We start from the raw sequence: 20,691 nt of genomic DNA on the forward strand, positions 1-20,691 counted from the left end.
CGTACATATATGCAAGAGACAATAGTTATCATCATCCTAGTCTAGCCAAAGGAACATGCATACAAGAAAGAGACAACAGTTATAATCAGTCTAGTCTAGCCTAGGTCGCATAAATAACATAAAAGAGACTTGTCTAGCCTAGGTTTTGTAAAATGAGAGAGAAGGAGAGTGAAAAAAGAGAATTAGACATGTATACATGCATTATACATAAGTATCTGTGTGTGCGCACATATTGTTTTAGTAAAATGGCCCTTTTCATCGAGTTAAATGCCCAGTTAAAAACCCTACGTCTTTATTCAAGGTCACACTAATACATCTTCGTTTGTTTACATCATATATGCTTATATAAAAATCAGGCATTGTTTATGACACAAATGCAATAATATAATTGATAAAACTTACCTCTGTTATGAGCAGAAATACAAGGAAGTTGTGACAGAAAAACTTCATCACACACGTGGGCGCCGATCAGCTGTAGCATGGTTTGTTGACTATTCCCTATGCCATCGGCAGACAGTTGTAGCTATCGACCTGTGGTTTTCTGTGTGTACTTTTGGATGAAAATGGATCAGTAATTTAAATGGTAAACATTTTTATACCGATGGTGACTATAGTCGACTTTCACAACCTGGTGCAATCACTCCCGGCGACTATAGTCGAGTACCGCAGCCAAAGGGTTAAGGGCCATTCTTACAGTCGTCTCCGAGTGTTCGGAAGACGGTCCCTAACATGTTCGGGTGGCTTCTATAGTAGTAGTAGTAGTAGCAGTAGCAGTAGCAGTAGCAGTAGCAGTCATACTAGTACTACTACTACTACTACTACTACTTTACTACTACTACTACTGTAGAAGCCACCCGAACGTGTTAGGGACCGTCTTCTGAACATACGGAAACGACTGTAAGAATGGCCCTAAATATGCTCCCCGACCCTAAACCCTCTGCGAGCTATTTTACGGCTGCGGCCGCCGCCAGAGGAGGCGGCGTGCTTTTGTAAACATTATCCCCTATTTACAAGAATAAAAAATAAAAAAAGTCCATGAATTGGATTTTCAAAGCATTTCCATGACTGTTGAAGGTTTGTAGAAAAGATATATGAAGAGACAGTGATGTTTCATTAAGTAGAAAATGAGATACTGGCACGGCACTAAAACGAATCTTTACTCGCGGTTGTCCATGGCCCCAATGGTTGGACACTGCCTTTTAAGGCAGCACGCATGATGCCGACGGTAGGTAGACGTGACCCGTACATGTCAAAGCAATGCAAAACTCGTGGCGGTAATGCGCGAAAGTCGTGGTGGTAATAATTTAGGACTAAGCGCTAAACTTGAGGATCGCAAAACTTGGATAGCGCGAAACTTGAGAGGGTACTGTAGATGAATGTAGATATGGAGATAGGACTATTAGAGCTTAGCTCAGTCCCGGTAGACTACAAATACAAATACACATGTGCACACCTGAACATGCTCCCATGCATCATGGCCCCTCCGGTTTTACCAGACGACATCCACATCCCAGCTCCCATTCGGTTAGCATACACACACACACACACACACACACACACACAGCTGCCAGCTGCCAGCTGCCGGCCTGTGTGGACGCGGAGGAGGAGCTCCAGAAGATTTTAGCATTTTAGTTTTTTAACTTTATTACTTTTCACATTTTATCTATTTTACCCTGCTGGCGTTGGGAGGACGCGGGAGGACGGAGCCCCAAGGGATTTTAAACTTTTGTAACTTTTTGACTTTGTGACTTTTAACATTTTAGCTTTTTAATGTTTGCCTATTTTACATATAACCTGTGACATACAGGGGAGGATATTACTGGCGCTAGTCCCGAAAAGAGGTTGGGAGGAGGGGAGGAAGAGAGTGTTATATTAGTGGATACTGGTAGCTGATTTCTCGGGTTTCGAGGAAAAGAACAGTGAATTGCAAAACAGATTACTGCAGAGAAGAATGAAAGGGTTGGAGAGTGATTTTGAAGTGGTGATGAAGATGGTGAGTGAGTTGAGAAGGGAGAGATGAGGAAGTGGGGGAACTTAAGATTCAGATAACAAAATGCTCTGAGGGGATATAGGAAAACGTGGATTTGGTGAAAAAGATGAATAAGGAGGATTAGCGAAGGGATGAAAAAGTGTAAGTGGAGCAAAGAGTTAAGAATTTGGAACAGAAAATTGACAAAGATGGTGAGATGGTGCAGAGTGAGAGTGTGGAGGAGCAGTTGGAGGTGCTGAAGGTAATCAAAGAAAATGAGGCACTGGTAAGAGGCACGGTGGAGAAAAAGAAGAGTGTCATTGTGTTCGGGGTCAAGGAGGAGAAGACCCCAAACAAATCTGAGAGGGAAAAGAACTTGAAAGATGTAGTGAAGAAGATCGTACGGAGGGTACAAGAAGAGGGAAGTGACCTGGTGAAAGTGCTGTTTGTTTTTTCTTTTATCACCTTGATCACCTTTTCAGTTATTGCTTCATCCTTAGCCTTGACTTGCTCCTCCACAATTTTCTTAACCCATTTATTGCTAAATGCTCACAGTGAGCGTTAGGCGTATTCACATGGTGGTGCTAAACGCTCGCTGCGAGCTCCACCCACACTCAAATCTCCCGTGTATGAAAGTGTTCCAACACTAATCCTCACAACACAGGATTGCCAATTGAGTGGGTTCCTCACTAAATTTGGTGGAAAATCATATCAGCCCAGCGTGGCAAATCTACAGACGAGTAACCGGTGGATGTTCTTGTCCAATATAGCGGCATTTTTGCATAGCTTCACTTATCACCTGACTGATTCTTTGACCAAATAGTTGTAAATATTGCAGTTGGCAATGCTCCTGTAGCGTTGAAAATAATAGAGAAAATATTTAAATTAAATTAAATTAAAGCTACATCCCTTGATTATGACAACCACTAGGGTAGTGAATGGTATGTGGTAGCGTGGTAGTTGTCGAGCGCTGGTCCCGGATGTTAAGGCCTCAGGACAAGTGAACACTCGTTCCGAAGTTTGTGACCAGAAGGGCGTTACTTGTGTGGTTAATTATGGAGGGTGGGAGGATTTCCGTGGGAACCACTTTTGAGACAGCATTAAGAAACTGGATGGTGATAATGTACTATGGAGGGGATGTGTGTATGGTTCAGTAATTTCAATGATGAGCAGCAAAGCATAACAAATGTAAACACTATAAGGTTATATTATATATAAAATTTGGTTTATTTAGCAAGGTTAATAATAAAGTGCTAAAAAAATAAAAAAAAAATGAATGACACGGCAGGCTGGCTCTAAACTAGCTAACTACCGGGCTACAGGACATAAGGAGAATACGGGGAATGCTTAGCTCCATTAACCACCCTTTTTGGAGACAGGCCAACTGGATGGTTACTGATGGATGGAGGAGGAGGAGCTGCGTGAGTGTCGGGCTCGGCAGGGCGTCCACGATGGGAATGGGCGGTCCTGGTGATGGACAGGCAGGCGCCGCTTGATGTAGAGATGGGCGGCTCGGGTGGTGTGGAGGCGGGCGCCCTTTGATGTAAGGGGAGCAGCTTGGGGCAGTGGTATGTGGAGCCCCCAGGACAGTCGAGGGGCAGGTTACCGCCATGCAAGTTCCCATCCTGTAGTCCGTCTCACCCGCAGGCCGTGGGTGGTTTATAGGAGCTGGCTGAGTGGAGAGGTGGACACCGCTCTCAACTCCAACTCCAACTCGCTGCCGTTCCTTGCTAGGGCTGCTGCTCGTCTCCTGCTAGCCCGCCTCACACAGTAGGCCGTGGGTGGTGTGTCCGTTCTCCAAGCTTCTGGCTTGCTGCCGTGGTGCTCGTCTCCGGTCACCTCTCTCCCGCTTCTGCCTTGCTGCCGTGGTCCTCTTCCTCCTCCTCCTCGCTTACTCATCAGCTTCTCTCCTCCATCACGTGATCTTTTAACCCGCGTACAACTCTCTCCCTTCCTCCGGAACATTCTTTACAATCAAACCCTACCTATCTAACTAACTAGTTATTGGTTTCTTGGAGGTTGAAGCTTTGAGATGAGGGATTTCAGTAACTCGTTCATATATTCGCTCATTACTTCGCGTGTTATCTTCTCATAACCTTTTACGCACTTACATTCCTCAGCTACCCATTCACTCTTCACTCATTCACTCATTCACGCTCCCACTCGCTCACACTTACTCACTCTGTCACTCACCGACTTACTCACATTCTCTCATACATTCATGCACTCTCACACTTACTCTGTTACTCACTGACTTACTCACATTCTCTCATACATTCATGCACTCTCACACTTACTCTGTTACTCACTGACTTACTCACATTCTCTCATTCATTCATGCACTCGCTTACACTTACTCTGTTACTCACTGACTTACTCACATTCTCTCGTTCATTCACATTCGGACCGTTACATTCCCTTGCAAGAATCTGAAGGAGAGATGTCCGCTGTTCCCTCAATATGGCTGATCATCCCGCACGCACCGACGTTAGTGTTAACATTCAACACTCCCTGAATGTGCATGTATGTTCGCAAGAGAGGCATACATAACCAACTCCTATAGATCTGGACCTCCTCTTTCCAATGGTGTTTTTGTTTTTAGCTGTGATGAATAGTTTTTGAGAGAAAGAGACCCCCCATTGGGCTGCCTGACTGCGCCTGATGGGATAGTCGCGTCCACACCACGCTCAAGGAAAGGGTTAAGGCACAGAGCAAAGCAGAAGAGGCCCTGGCAGGAGCTTGGAAGTTAGCGGGAGTAGAAGACACCAAAATGATGTGGCTGAGGAAAGATCTGAATGAACAAGAAAGAGACAAGTTGAATGAACTCAGAGGTGAGGTTTGTGATTTAAATGAGAAGAGATCAGAAGAAGAGAAGAAAAGGAGTTTTTCTGGAGAGTAATGGAGGAAGGATGGAAAGTGTCTTATACGAATATTAATGGAATAGTGTCATCGTGGATAGAGTTTAACGACTATTTGAGAGACAAAGAAACTGATATTGTGGGGCTGACGGAAACTGAGTTGTGTGACCCAATTGAGGTGGTGGGGATTGGAGAAGGTGCATACAGTATATGGAGGAGAGACAGAAAGAGAAAACAGGGAGGAGGTGTGATGTTGATGGTAAAGAAAGGCATTAGGGTGGAAGAGGTGATTGAGGGTGAAGGCTTGGCAGAGGTACTGAAAGTGGAAACTGTGGGTGCTGAAGGAAGAAGGAGGCAGTATGTAGTAGGGTATGTGCCACCAAGAACCAATGCATGGAAGGCCCGAGAATATGAAGTAATGATACAGTGAGTTGCTGGGATGGAATGTTTAGAGAGAGTGAGAAAATAATTTTGATGGGTGATTTTAATTGCAAGGAGGTAGAATGGGAGGATTGGCAGACTCAGGGAACAGAAGAGTCATGGGGAGGAAGACTCCTGCAACTGGCAATGGAACATGTGCTGACTCAATGGATTAAGGAACATACTAGATTTGGGAAAGAAGGCGAGGCATCAAGACTTGACCTGGTTTTTAGCAAGGAGCCAGAAGTAATAGAAAATATTAAAATAGACTGCCCAATAGCAAAGAGTGACCATGCGGTTGTGGAATTTGAAGTAAAAGAAAAGAGAACTATTGACCGAAAAGAGGATCATAAAATAGGGAGAAGAAACTACTGTAAGGCAGACTTTGTTAATATGAGAACTTTTTTGAAAATGCAAATTGGAGTGGGCAAGTGGGACCAAAGTGGTAACCAAAAAGGATGTTGGTAAAAAGGAATGGTTTAACAAAAGATGCGAGGCAGCTAGAAAGAGAAAGGAGGAAGCTTGGAAGGGATGGAGGAGATGAAGAAGAATCAACGTGTGGAACAATTTCAAACAAGCAAGGAATGAATATACAAAGATTAGAAGAGAAGAAAAACGGAAATATGAAAAAGATATAATTGACAAGTGCAAAGACCAACCTAAACTGTTCTATAGACATGTGAACGGCAAATTAAAGAATAGAGAAACAATCGCTAAACTGAAAATGGATGGAACTACATATGAAGACCCAGCAGAGATGGCAGAAGTGATGAACAACAGCTTTCAAAAGTTTTCACAATGGAAGACGAATTCGTACAACCACCGGGCCAGGAAAGAGGAAGGGTTATGCAGGAGATACAGTTAACGGTGCAGGAGGTCAAGGAAAGCTTGAACAAGCTGGATGTAAGAAGGCGACAGGGCCGGATGAAGTATCAGGGTGGATCCTGAAAGAATGTAGTGAGCAACTTGCAGAGAAACTGCACTCCATAATGAGTGCCTCCCTGAGTGAAGGAAGGGTGCCACAGGATTGGAAGAGAGCAAACATAGTACCAATTTTTAAGGGAGGAAAGAGAGAGGACCCATTAAATTACAGACCGGTGTCACTCACTAGTGTGGTTGCGAAGATATGCGAGAGGCTGATTAAAAACAGGTGGTCGGATTTTTTAGAAAGTGAGAAAATTAAATTGGATTGCCAGTTTGGATTTAGGAGAGGGAGATCTTGTGTCACCAACTTGTTATGTTACTACTCAAGGGTGACAGATTTAATACGAGAGAGAGAAGGCTGGGGGATTTGAAAAAGGCATTTGACAAAGTACTGCACAGAAGACTAATTTGGAAAATTAAAAATAGGGATGGAGTGGGTGATGGACTGATTAAGTGGCTGGAGGACTTCCTAACTAACAGGGAAATGAGGACAATAATTAGGGACAGGGTTTCCAACTGGTGCCCTGTGATGAGTGGGGTCCCACAAGGTTCGGTGCTGGCGCCAATAATGTTTGCTGTTTGTATAAATGATATGGTGGACGGAGTGACCAGCTTTGTGAGTTTGTTTGCAGATGATGCAAAGCTATTGTGACGAGTGAATGATGTGAAGGACTGTGAGGCATTGCAGAAGTACCTGGACAAAATATGGGAGTGGAGTGGTACATGGCAGATGGAGTTCAACCTTGGGAAATGTAAAAAAATAGAGTTTGGTATGAGTGGTAGAAGATGTGAATATGATTATAAGATGGGAAGTGAGATAATATGCAGAGGAATGGAAGAAAAAGATTTGGGAGTGACTGTCTCAGAGAACATGTCACCAGACAAACATCAACAGGATAACGGGACAAACTATGAATTTGCTGAGGAACATAAGGACGACATTTGTGTATTTGGACGAGGAGATGATGAAGAAAATAATAGTTACAATGATAAGGCCAAGGTTGGAGTATGCAGCAGTGGTCTGGTCTCCTCACAAAAAGAAGCACATAAGAAAGCTGGAAAGAGTGCAGAGAATGGCAACTAAGATGGTATTGGAACTTAGAGATCGGACTTACGAGGAGAGACTCAATAGCATGGGGCTCACAACCCTGGAGAGAAGAAGAAAAAGAGGAGACCTGATAGCGGTGTACACGGTGGCGAGCAGAGTGGAGAGACTGGACAGAGAGGACCTGTGTGTGTGGAGCGAGAGAGAAACGAGAGGACATGGAAAGAAGTTGAGGGCGACCACGTGTAGGCAAGATGTGAAAAAGTTTAGCTTCCCAAACAGAAGCATTGAGCTGTGGAATGGACTGGAGGAGGAGGTGGTTTGTGCAAGAAACATTCATGATTTTAAGGAAAAGTTGGATAAGAGCGGATATGGAGACGGGACAGCGCGAGCGTAGCTCTTTTCCCGTATGTCACAGCTAGGTAAACAACTATGTAAATACACCACACACTCACACACACACACACACACATAGCAGCAGCAGCAGCAGTTTATTTATAAGGAGTATGCACCCAAGAGCTCCGCCAGTAATGTATAATGAACAGATAAGTTAAGATAATGTAGAAATGCGTTTGTAGGCAAGATTTGTTCATGTTCAGTATTGGAGCATGGGTGGGTCGATGACCAAGGGCAAAACTTTGTAGGGGGGCATGATTAAACTTCCTTATTGGAATTATCTGTGTGTATTACTGGTGTTATTACAACTTTCTTTATTTACCACACAAATTTGAAAATGAGGGTAACCAAGAGCCAAGACCAAACAGCGGTGCTCCGCTGGCGCCCAACGCCTCGAGGCCTCAAGGAGGCATAGTTGTTAATAGTATTAGTTATATTTTAACGTTTAGCAGACCCTGGTTGGCAGGTTTCAGACCCTGCTCTACTGCCAGCGCAACGCTCGGCAGGGCCGGCAACATTATAATGTTTTTAGCCTCTAAAAAAAATACGCGATGCATTTGTTATCGTAGTAATTTTATCACTGAGACTTGTCATACAGGCGGTCGTAAAGTCGATCAGTAGTAAGTTGCATAGGTCGAAAGTTGGCGACCACCTGTATAAATTTTTTCTTTCTCTTTGCAGAAAATGGAATTAAAATGATTCTCCGGGACATCTTGAACAGTGACACTGGATGCCAGCTAAAGAAGTGTCAGTAATGAAAATGCTAGGAAAGCCTGGCTTTATGGATCAAATATCCATGATTCAAGACAACTTCAGGAAATTCAACTTTTCCAAGATAGAACACCTTCTTCACTTGGAAGTGAAAGACACTCCCACTGGACAGAACATGAGTCATCAAGAAGTCTTAAAGTTACTGAAAGCATCCCCGTTCTGCACGGACAAGCAAGCAGTAGACAGCGAAATAAAGGTTAGTTTTCTTGGATGTTGCATGCATGTGGTGGATAAGCAATAACCATTGTGTGTGTGTTCATCACCATGCCAGACTTTTGTCCTGTGTATGTTTTTGTCTCTGTTTCTGTCAGTCTTTCAGTGATGTAGGCATGTGTGTGTGTATGTATGTGTGTGTGTGTGTGTGTATTTACCTTTTTGTATTTACCTATTTGTAGTCTACAGGGCCTAGGCTAAGCTCTGATAGTCCCGTCTCCATATCTACATTCATCCAGCCATTCCTTCATTTGATGGACACTGCTCGCCTCCACCACTTCTTCCCGCAAGCTATTCCAGGTGTTAACACTTTTATGTGGAAAACTATGCTTGTTCAAGTCACTCAAACAGGTTTCCATGTCCTCTCAGCCCCCGCATTCTCACAGTAGGGAAGAGATCATCTCTATCCACCTCATCAAACTTATTTACCAACTTGTACAGTGTGATCAGATCTCCTCTCTCCCTTCTTTGTTCCTGTGTCGTCAAGTCCATCTCCTTCAATCTGTCTTCATACGTCATATTTGAGAGTTCTGGGACCATTTTAGTAGCAATTCTCTGTATTCTGTGTGTGTGTGTGTGTGTATTTATGTTGTATTCCAACGTTGTCAAGTGTTGTGGAATTTATATAAAATTATTATTACAGTAAACCCTTTGGTATCCAGGTTAATAGAGCCACGGGGGCATTTGGATGTGGGAAAACCTGGATATGGTGGAGGTTAAGTCTACAGAAGCGAAAACCCAACGCTCTCCTACCGCATTTAATAAAAATTATAAATAAACATTTTTATACCTATACACGCTATATATATATATGTGTGTGGGTGTGGGGGGGGGGGGGGTGCGTGCGTGCGTGCGGGCGTGCATACATACATACATACATATATACATATATAGATATATATATATATATATATATATATATATATATATATATATATATATCTATATATATATATATATATATATATATATATATATATATATATATATATATATATCCAGTCCCTATACAAATTATTAGACGCACCCTCCTATTATCACATTCACTTGATTTTGAAACAAAATAATCAATCTACAATTATTTTATTATCTGGAAATTACAAAATGGAGTTCCTTCAACATATATTCATAAATAAATGAAGTTAATTTGCATTAATAAATACATATGATTCACATTATGTAATTTATTGTAAAATTTCATGAATTGACTTTCATTTTCAGTAGTAAATAAAGCCTCTTTTGGCAGGAATTAAGTCCTTAATACGTTCAGGCATGCTACTAGTGCAGGTCTGCACTGTCTCCTGCAGGTCTGATTGATGATTCCACACATGGATAATCTTTGCAATCAGTTGAACTTTTGTTCTTATCATGTCTTTCAATCGGATTCATGTCTGGCGAATTCCCCGGCCAGGGCAGCAGGAAATTGTTCTTGGCTTGTAAAAATGCTTTTAATGATCGTGCCGTATGGCAAGGAGCTCCATCTTGCATGGATTTGTAAGGTTCTCCATTACGGAACCAATTTCTAATTTAGGGAAGAATTCTATTTTGGAGCACGTCTTTGTATTGATCTTGCTTCATGGTGTCGGTAACTAGGTACAGAGGCCCTGTTCCTTTTCCACTGATGACAGACCGAATCATTATTTTAGTTGGATGTTTTACTGTTGAAACAACACAGTCCAGATTGAAATTTTCACCAGGGCGCCGTTCCACATACTGAGACTTGTGCTTCATGATTTTGAAGGTGCTCTCGTCACTGAAGCAAACCTGAAACAGAAGGACAACAGTAAGTAGTATATTAATGTGAATAGCTCTTAGGCATGTAAAAAAGGTGCATGATAAGGAGAAAGTGCAAACTTACATTGTAGGAACAAATACTCACTGATTTCCAAAAGTCCAGGTCACGATGCTGATAGCTTTTTTGCCCACTGAAGTCGTTTCTTTTTCATTGCCTCAAACAGCTTCGGCTTTCGGGCGGGTCTGTAAGCCTTGATATGCATATCGATGCGTTTGTGCGTCACAGTCCTTTCTGAAGCTTGAATGTTATTGCTTTCAAGGTTGGATTTTATATTTTTAGTTGTAGAGAACCGATTCCCGAGACAAATTTTCTTGAGGCATCGTTCTCCCCTTGGTGAAAAAATAGGTTTCCGGCCACGTCTCTTCTTCTTCTTAGGTACTAATTCCTCACCTAATTATATTTTCTTCTTAATTCGCCTTACCGGTACTAACGGTGCCAGTTATACGGTACGGTACCGGTACCAGACTGCTCGGTACCAGTACGAATACTAGCCAGTCGCTCATGGTACGTCATTTCTTCCTCACATGAGTGAGGCTGAGACTGAGTGCCTGAGTGGATATCTCGGTGATATGGATGTTCTCTCTCTCTCTCTCTCCACTGAATGAAGTGAATATTTATTTTTTGATAGAAACCTACCTCTTGTTTGATTTACATTGTTTTTGATTTACGCGACCTCTTCAAGGACACAATACTCGTGTAAATTGAGATTTACCTGTACTCCTCTCATAACCATAAAGCCATTGAAAATATTTACTTACACTCAGACTCCATTCATTTTGGGTGGTGTTTATTATAAAATAAAGAGTCTCGTGACACGTGGCATCTAGCCAAGAGTCGCTTGTTGTCTACTTTAGATAATTTGACAAGTGAATACTGTATGGATAGCTAATTCAGTCTGCAATGACCTTACAGCACCACCTATGACAAATAAGCCCACTTCAAGATGAATCATCCACCACAATGACCCAGGGCATGCATGGTGGGTTGCTCTATGCCGCCACTGCCCACAATTAGCTCGAATTAGGCATTTTGAGCCGAGCCCCATACGGGGTCTGCCGTTTCATCGGACCGAATCGCAGAAGCCCAAAAATGGGTCCGCTGACGCTGCCGGGTTAAGTGTTATAGTAGAGTAGTCATCCTTCTCCCCTCTGCCACCATCCACCTGTGCCAGCAACTACTACTATCATCCACGTAAGTTAACACCTTCAACACGAGGATGTTATTATTGTTATTATTATTGTGTAAGAACGTAAGTGTTCTAACACAAAATAACAGAAAATGAGAAAGACGCTGCATGTGGGCTCCAGCGGGAGCTGCGGCCTCCCCTCTCTGCCTCCCCATCGCACCTATCTCACTATCTCGGTTTCCATTCTTTCTTCTGTCCTACTTCCTCCCTGCAGTGCGTGTGTTTGTTTGTTTGTTTGTTTGTGTGTGTGTGTGTGTGTGTGTGTGTGTGTGTGTGTGTGTGTAATGTGTAATAATATGTATGTGTGTAATAATAATAGAACAGTAAACCCTCTTGTATCCGGGTTAATAGAGCCACGGGGGCACCCGGATATGGGAAAAACCCGGATATGGTGTAGGTTATGTCTATGGATCCGAAAACCCAACTTTCACCTACCGCATTTAATAAAAATGATAAATAAACATATATTTCTATACATATACACAACCGCTCGAGGTTCCCCGATGTTTGGGGCCGGAGCGTGCTGCATCCACCAGAGCGACTAATCTCTTGCCAACCTCTCAGACCGGGGCCAGCAAACTTGGGTGGGATTAGTCTCTTGTCTTGCATGCACTGACCTACTACGGCAGCCTAAACACGCCGTTGAACTGTATCCAAGTTCGAGCCCACCCTCCCGCGGGCTAAGACTCGGCATCGCTCACTTCCGCCTAGCGATCCTCATTCTCAGGTCGATGTTGATGTTGACACCTTTGTCTTGCCCGCACAACCCTCTCTCTTTCATGAGAAGCCTCACGGCATTGGCTGCGACTCCTCGTGACGGCGCACGTTTTTACTGTGTTTGCCAATGCGATCAGCCTTCAATGCAACGACCCCTCTCTGTAGGTGATGGTAACTCCACTCTCCGTGCGATAATGCATCCCGAAGGTTGTCAGATGTTGTCGGTTAGAACCCTAGTCTTCACACTGACGCAGCTTCTATTGAGCCGTCGGTTGGAATGAAGCACTCCACTTGCAGGCGACGACAGGTGATGGTGTGCTGGGGCTGGTGTCCGGGGTGCGTTTGTACCTCGACACGGCCTAATGCGGAAACCCACCCACCAGTCTGCTGACTTGTGCACAGAGAGGGTTGGGAGTGCATGCAGGTGACGTGGCCGGCAGAGTTTCGAGCCCACGCATCCGCCGTCTCCTACCTTATGGCCAAGCGAACGTGTGGCACACCTCCTCCTCCGCCTCCTGGTGGTGGTGGTGGTTGTGTTGTGCTCGTTTGCCGCTTGGCCCAAGCTAATGCCATGGCTACCTTGTTGATCCTGCCAGTAGTCATGTGCTTGTCTCAAAGATTAAGCCATGCATGTCTAAGTACAAGCCAATTTAAGGCAAAACCGCGAATGGCTCATTAAATCAGTTATGATTCATTCAGTTTCATTGGATCTGTACCCAGACTTACTTGGATAACTGTGGTAATTCCAAAGCTAATACATGCACCACGTCTCTGACCGCAAGGGAAGAGCGCTTTTATTAAACAATGGCGGATGGGGCGCTTGTTGTTGATGCGGTATGCCACCCGGGCAGAGCTTAGATGCATCATGCGGGCAATTTTAATGAATTTTGGCGGCGCGCAACAATTTTTTTTTCTGGAAAAAATCAAATATTTTTTAAAACTCCCGGATACGGGTGAGGTCGGATACAGTGCACCCGGATAACTGAGGGTTTACTGTAATAGGTTTATTAATGTATGGCAGCTGTTAGGCTGAAAATATACAAAATAAAAATACAATAATCTATAATACTGTAACGAAAGAAGTAAGGGGTGGCGCCCCTTGGGGCCTGCTTTCGCCACAACTAAGGGATCGGGGCCTTGCAGAGAACGGGAAGGGCTGAGGGAAACACGTTTTCTGGGAGCTGGTTTATTGGCTGCCCCACAATCGCGACACGCCTAGACACACTGGTGAGTCCCGCCTTCTCAGCACCTTGCAGCTCCGTCCAGGCGCCGATGCCGTCCCCATCCGCTCGTGGGGCTCGCTGTGCTGGCGTCTTCGTTCCTCAGGGCGCTCAGCGTAATCAATGGGCCCCTGGGAACCGCAGAACCGTCGCGTGAAGAGGTCAGCTTACTTAAGCGGTGTGTCCAGCTCAGAGGCGCTGGGTGGACTGATTCTGAGCCAGCCAGGCGGTGGAGACGTCAGCTTGGCCCTGGTTCGCCGAGGCCTACGTGGCGGGTCGGTGAGGAGGGTGAATCATGGCGGTCCGTCCCCGTGAACCATCATTCGGGTGCGGGTTCGCTCGTGTCTGCGTAACACTGCCCCCTCCTGCGAAAGAAGTGGCGCCCTCGCCACGATTCACGGCTAATCCTCCTCCTCAAGGAGAAAGTCATCGAATCTCCGAGGCCTCCTCCTCTGTCTCTGGGGCCGTGGCGCAGACCCCCCTCCGACAGGTGGGTTCTTGTCTATGGAGACCTCATCCGCCTCGGGTGCCACGTCGCCGTCGTCCGAAGATGGCGACACGTCCTCCCTCTCAGCATCGTAGTCCGCTCCCGGTGTGTGGTCCGGTAGGCTCATGATGTCGTCATCTCCATGTTCGGACAGGGTGTCGTTCGCCTCCTGCTCCGGACCCCAGGTGTACCGCCCTGGGCCGTGGTAGCGCCACAATCGGTCCACGTGCACCACCTTTGGCCGGCCGCGTGTCCCGCGGCGAATCCGGTAAGTCACCTCAGATACCCGTTCGACAACGATGTAGGGGCCCTCCCAAGGACTCTGTAGCTTGGGCGAGAGGCCCTTCTTCCTCCTTGGGTTGTGGAGCCACACCTGATCACCCTCTGCGTGACCAGTGACTCTGGAACCCATGATCGTGATGGCGTCTCATTGCCTCAGCGGCAAAGTGCAGGTTCTCCCGCACTTGGTGGTGGGTCTCTGCCAAGCGTTCTTGTAAGGCCGTGGCGTATGTTGTTCTTACTGTAGGTAATTCCTCATCCGACGGACGACCAGTGACGAGGTCCACAGGGAGGCGGATTTCCCTCCCCAGCATGAGGCGGGCAGGCGTGTAGGAGGTGGCCTCGTGCTCTGCGGAGCGATAGGCCATCAGCAGCAGCGGCAACTTCCTGTCCCACTCAGTCTGGCCATCCTTGCAGAACGTTGCAAGCTCCTGAGCAAGGGTGTGGTTGAACCGTTCTACCATCCCGTCCGACTGCGGCCGCAAAGGTGTAGTCCTGGTCTTCCTTGAGCCAAGAAGTTTGCAGCACTCTAGAAATAATCTTGACTCAAACTTCGCGGCCCTGGTCGAATGGAGCTCTCCCGGGCATGAATCTCGAGAAGAACTGCTCGACCAGCACTTGGCGACGGTGGTGGCTTCGTGGTTGGGCAGGCGTCGCTTCAGGCCACTTCGTAAAGTAGTCCATGGCAACACAGATAAAACGGTTGCCTGCAGCTGTTGTCGGGAGTGGTCCAGCGATGTCGTGACCACCCGCTCCATGGGGGCCCCCACCTGGTACAGTTGCAGAGGCCCTGCTCGTCCGGGACCCTTCTTGGCGCTGCAGGTGTCATGCGCCCGCACCACTCCTCCACGTCCTGGCGTAACCCTGCCCAGTAAAATCGCTGCCGCCTTGAGTCTGCGGCGTCTTCTTCACGCCCAAGTGTCCACTGGTGATGCTGTCGTGGGCTTCCCGCATCAGCCTCTCCGCATGACCTTCGGAACAACGGTCTGCCAAAACCGTATTAGCCCGTCCGGCATCAACCACAGCAAGCATCACTCCCGCCCAGAAGCGAGGTGTCCCACTGCTCCCAGTAGTGCCCGCAGTGGGGGCTCAGTGCTGCTACCTCCCCCGTGGTGGTCTGGCCGCCTGACTCAAGCATCCTCACGATGGGGCCGATGTCCGGGTCTTTCGCTGGGCCTCCCGCCATCCGTCTTCGCTGTTGGGCGAGTCCACTGACACCACTGTCCGTCGGCATTCCACTGGCTCCTTACGCTACAGTGACGGCAGTCTGGTTCACCACTGGCGCCGGCTGAGGCTGTCAGCGTTGATGTGTGCCTTACCTGGGCGGTGCACCTCGTGGTAGTTGTGCTGCTCCAACTTTCCGAGCCAACGTGCCAGCTGGCCTCCGGGTTCCTCAGTGTTTTCAGCCACCGTGGGGCTGCGTGGTCCGTCCTCACGGTGAGCGGGCACCATAGAGGTAAGAGTGAAAGTGGTCAGGCTTCTAACCACAGCCAGCAGCTCCTTCCTTGTGACGCAGTAGTTGCGCTCAGGGCGCTAAACTTCTGGCTGTTATCGCCACCACCTGCTCTTGTCCGTCCTTCTCCTGGGAGAGCACAGCACCAATACCCTCGGCGCTGGCGTCGCAGTCCAACAGGTAAGGGAGGCGAGGATCTGGGTGCAGTAGCACAGGGCGCCTGTCAGGGCCTCCTTTAGTCGTTCGAAGGCTGTTTGACACTCCGGGTCCCAGCGGAACACCGCCTTCTCGCGTTAGCTGGTGCAGGGAGTGGCAATGGTAGCGGCCCTGCACAAATCGCCTGTAGTAGGTGCAGAGTCCCAGAAAGCTCGTACTTCCTTCACTGTCTTTGGCACCGCCACTCCCTCACAGCTGCTACCTTCTGAGGTCGGCCTGACTCTATCCTGGCCGACAATGTGCTAAAACGGTACCTCCCGCTGGAAAAGCAGGCATTTCTTAGGGCTGAGCTTCAGGTTAGCCGCCCTGAACCGCAGGAACACTGCTTCCAGCCGCTCCAACTCTTCCTCGAGCGTGGTCCGTACACTATCACATCGTCCAAATAGACTAGGGCGGTCTTCCACTGGAGTCCATCAAACACCCTTTCCATCAGTCGCTCGAAGGTTGCAGGCGTTGCACAGGCGAATGGCATCACCTTAAACTGCCACAGTCCCTGCCCGGTGGAAACGCCGTCTTAGCCTTGTCTTCCTCGGCTACCTCTATCTGGTGGTATCCTGACTTCAGGTCCAGGGTAGAGAACCACCTGGCGCCGACCAGCGCGACCAGGGTGTCGTCAATCCGAGGCAGGGGGTAGGAGTCCTTGACTGTAACAGCGTTAAGGTCACGGTAGGCTACACCGCATCTGGTCGTACCGTCCTGCTTTCTCACCAGGACTACACGCCCGGCGACCACGGGCTGCTGGGCGCTCCACTACTCCTGTTCGATGGGTTCACCTACCGCCCTCTCCATCTCTGCTTGGCGACGGGCAGGGGCGATTCTCCGCGGGGTGCTTGATCAGGCGACTGTTAGCAGTGTCGATGCGATGCTTGGCCAGGTCGGACGTCCCAAGTCTCTGTATCCTGTCGAGAATACGTCAGCATAAGAGATGAGCAGTTTCCTCAGCTGGTTTGCTTGCCTCTGTCCCAGACATTTAGAGCTCCTCCCAGCAGCTCCTGGAGGTGCTCGGCACGCCACCGCCAGCAGCCCTCGCCACTGACCTATCGTCCGTAGTCTCCCGCGCCGTTCCACCTCCTCGCACGTTCCCAGTGTTGTTCCTGCCTGGATATGATGCTCACTATCCGAAGGTTAGCCACCAACACCGTAATCTTGTCCTTATCCCGCTGAACCAAGGTCCTGCCGACCACCAGACCGCCCTGCAGTTGTTCGGCGGCGGCGGCTCCACTGGGCCGTCCTTCTTGCGCCATCCTCCGACTCAGTCTGCATCTTACGCGCGTCTCCGACCTCGGGGGCGCATACTGCTCTGGCCACGACCACCTGGGCGGGGCTACCGACTCGAGCAGGGGCACCACGGCGTTCCTGATCCGCATGGTCATGTCTCCAAAAGTCGACCCGTGCCCGGCTCTTTTGAGGTAGTCCAGGCCCAAAAGACAGGAGTCCTCAATATCTGCCGCATTACACGGGCGGTCGCTCCACCTCTTCTCGATGGCGATCTGGGCCTCCACGGTCCCTCGCAGCTCGGCACAGTGGCGATAGCGCCACACAGGCGCTGTACCGCCACAGGAGGATTTGGGGCGCCATCACGTCCGGCGGACGACGTTCGCTCGCCCGGTGTCTGCGTGAGCCGACAAGGTACCCTGTTCACGGTTCCCTCGACCTGCACGCTGTGGGAGGCAGTGGTACGGCATCTTAAGAGAGAGTGGGGCCTGGATGAGGATGGCTGGCGCTGCCCCCGCCGCCCAGCCGTCCTCCATTTCCCGATGGCCGAATCATCCTCATGTCAGCCCGTGGGCTAGAGCTGGTAGGTTGTGTTGGCTGGCTGCACCTGGCAGACACCCTGGCCCGCATCAGTGCTCTGTCGCTCACTAGAAGGCGGCGGTTGGCAGTGGGGCAGTTTCTCCACATGTGCCCCCTGCGATGACAATCCCAGCACTCTCCGGGAAGCTTGGCGTGACAGTCCCCTCCTCGAGCCCTCATGTCCCCTTTGTGCTCGAAATCCTTCCTCGCTTGGTCAAACCTGGGCTTCACGGGCTTGACTGGACGAATGACTCGAACTCAGGGCCGAGCTAACGCTTCCTGAAGGTCGCCGGCGTGAGCTTGTTTCACGTACACCTGCAGCTGTTGGTCGTTCAGTGCGTCCACAAACTGGTCTCATAACAAAATTGCGAGGAGGTCTTCTGTGGCCGCGGATAGGCCTTCCTGGCCAAGTTCTCCAAGTCCTGGGCTAGCTGCTGCAGCGTCTCGTCCCGGACACGAACTCTGGCCGGAACCTTCCGGAACACCTTCGCTTGGTGTTGGTGGCCGTGCCGTCGCTCTAATACCGCCCGCGATGCTGGAGTACGATGGCGTTGGGCAGGTGTAAGCTGGCTCAGGACTTCCGGCTGGACCCTTCCGGCTCGATGCGAGCTGCACAGCCTTCTCCCATGGACTCCAGCCTTGAGCCTCTGCCATTGGCTCGAACTGGCGAGGTAAGCCTCTAGAGAGACCCCCGTCGAAATCCTGGGGCTTGCGTCGACCTGCCGTCTCGGCGGGGAACCGGAGGAGACATGGGAGGAGAGCGTGTAGGAGTGGCGGGATGGAGTGCAATGACGGATCTAGGGCACATCCTGGGCGTCCCTCCGACTAATCGTCCGCTAGCCTCTCCTTGACAGCGTGGCGTCCGCGGTCCGCCTCTCCATCGTCACGGTCATCAGCATGAAGTCGCTTCCCTCGGGTGGTGCCTTGTCTCCATTGTCAGGCACCCCGCCTTCCCCACCGTCTATCCGTTCCTCCAACGCGGCTACCGCACCACAAACCCGCAACCACAGTGTCTAGCTGGCTCGTCACTTAATCTCGGAGGTCCTTTTCTATCTTAACCGCCTCCTTCATCACTTCGCTCTTCATTTTCCGACAGCTGTCCTCGGCGAACTGTCTGGCCTCCTCCCTGAAGTAGCCTAAGCCACTTAGAAACTCGTCCTTAAACTCACTAATGACTTGGGCCTGAACCTGTTGGCCCTCGGAGAGAGCTTGTCTCGTTTGAGCCTCTAACTGCCAAACTTGACCTTGGAACTGCTGGTTCAACACCTCCACCAAGTCCGCTAGCGTCGGCGTGCCTCCTGCTGCTGCCGGGGTAGTCATCATGCCAAGTTCTCCACTGCGCAGTCAAGGTAGCTTTCCCCACAACCTCGCCGTCTCTCCAAGGCCTGAATCCCTCCTGACACCAGTGTAACGAAACGAGTAAGGGGTGGCGCCCCTTGGGGCCTACTTTCGCCACAACTAAGGAATCGGGGCCTTGCAGAGAACGGGAAGGGCTGAGGGAAACAAGTTTTCTGGTAGCTGGTTTATTGGCTCCCCCACAATAGCCGACACGCCTAGACACACTGGTCGAGTCCCCGCCTTCTCAGCACCTTGCAGCTCCGTCAGGGGCGCCGAGTACCGTCCCCATCCGCTCGTGGGGCTCGCTGTGCTGGCGTCCTTTCGTTCCTCAGGGCGCTCAGCGTAATCCAATGGGCCCCTGGGAACCGCAGAGCAGTGCGTGAAGAGGTCAGCTTACGCGGTGTGGCCAACTCAGAGGCGCTGGGTGGACTGACTCTGAGGCAGCCAGGCGGTGGAGACGTCAGCTTGGCCCTGGTTCGCCGAGGCCTACGTGGCGGGTCGGTGAGGAGGGTGAATCATGGCGGTCCGTCCCCGTGAACCACCATTCGGGTGCGGGTTCGCTCGTGTCTGCGTAACAATACTAAATAGGCTACACTAGAGGGGGGGAGAGTGGGATGTGGTTTGGGAGAGCTAAAAATAAAGACAAAAGGGAAAAGGAGGGTGGTGTTAAGGGACCACTTACAGGGTGGCGGTGAGTGTTAATCTGAACCATGACCCTTTGGGTTTGACTATCAGTGCTGGGCATTGTAGGAGGTGGCGGTGGCGAGGATGGTGAAGCAGGGAGATGCCGAATTTATTGAGGGCGTCCTGGTGCCTGTCAGAGAGCCTTGGGAGACTCAGGGTGGTCAGGGCATTGTCATCGGCGTGGTAGTTAGGGGCTAAAATGACCCTGAATGCCCTCTTTTGAACCCTCTCAAGCTGGTGTTGTTGGGTGAGGGTAAGGGACGATGACCATGCCGGGGAGGCATACATGAGTTTTGGCAGTATGAATGATGAATAAATACTGCACAGCTCAGCAGCCGGTGCCCCCAGCGTCCTGAGTCTATGCAGCATGTACAGTTTGTAGGAGGCTGCTCTGACTGTGTTGGAGACGTGGAGCTTCTAGTTGAGTAGGTTGTCCACAGTGATGCTGAGTAGTTCGGTGGACTGGACAACCTGGAGGTGGTGTGAGCTAATAGACAGCAGTGGAGGTGGCATAACTCTGTTGGACGTGCAGATGTGCATCACCATGGTCTTGGTGTGGTTGATAGTAGCACTGTTGTCAACCGTCCATGCCTGAAGGTTGTCGAGCAATGCTTGAAGAGGTGCATAGTCTGGATCCCTGTTGTTGACGAGGACGCCCAAGGTGCTGTTGTCAACATATTTCCAGCGATGCGATGCATCCATGAGAGTCGTTAATGAGCACCAAGAAGCAAAGCAGACCCATTTTGGTGCCTTGCGGGATGCCACACGTCAGCTCAAGAGGAGTGGAGACAGAGCCCTGGGAGCAAACTATTTGCTGGCGTGTGCTGAGGAAATCAGTCAGCCACGATACAATATTACGGTGAAGCCCCAGCTCAATGGCCTTAGTAATGACAACAGTGTGGTCTACAAGGTCATATGCTTTCCTG

The 20,691-nt window shown here is 49.2% G+C and overlaps 1 protein-coding gene across 1 annotated transcript in view; it reads right to left on the bottom strand.

The window, feature by feature from the left end:
• Positions 1-20,182: 20,182 nt before the first annotated feature.
• The window catches only part of LOC126985199 (HEAT repeat-containing protein 1-like), a 34,381-nt gene continuing 33,872 nt past the window's right edge, over positions 20,183-20,691 (bottom strand). The window contains exon 5 of the mRNA XM_050839756.1: positions 20,183-20,236. Coding sequence (XP_050695713.1) covers positions 20,183-20,236 — 54 coding nt within the window. The remainder of the gene's footprint in view (positions 20,237-20,691) is intronic.

Source organism: Eriocheir sinensis, chromosome 59 (genome assembly GCF_024679095.1).
Source record: "Eriocheir sinensis breed Jianghai 21 chromosome 59, ASM2467909v1, whole genome shotgun sequence".
Lineage (NCBI taxonomy): Eukaryota > Metazoa > Arthropoda > Malacostraca > Decapoda > Varunidae > Eriocheir > Eriocheir sinensis.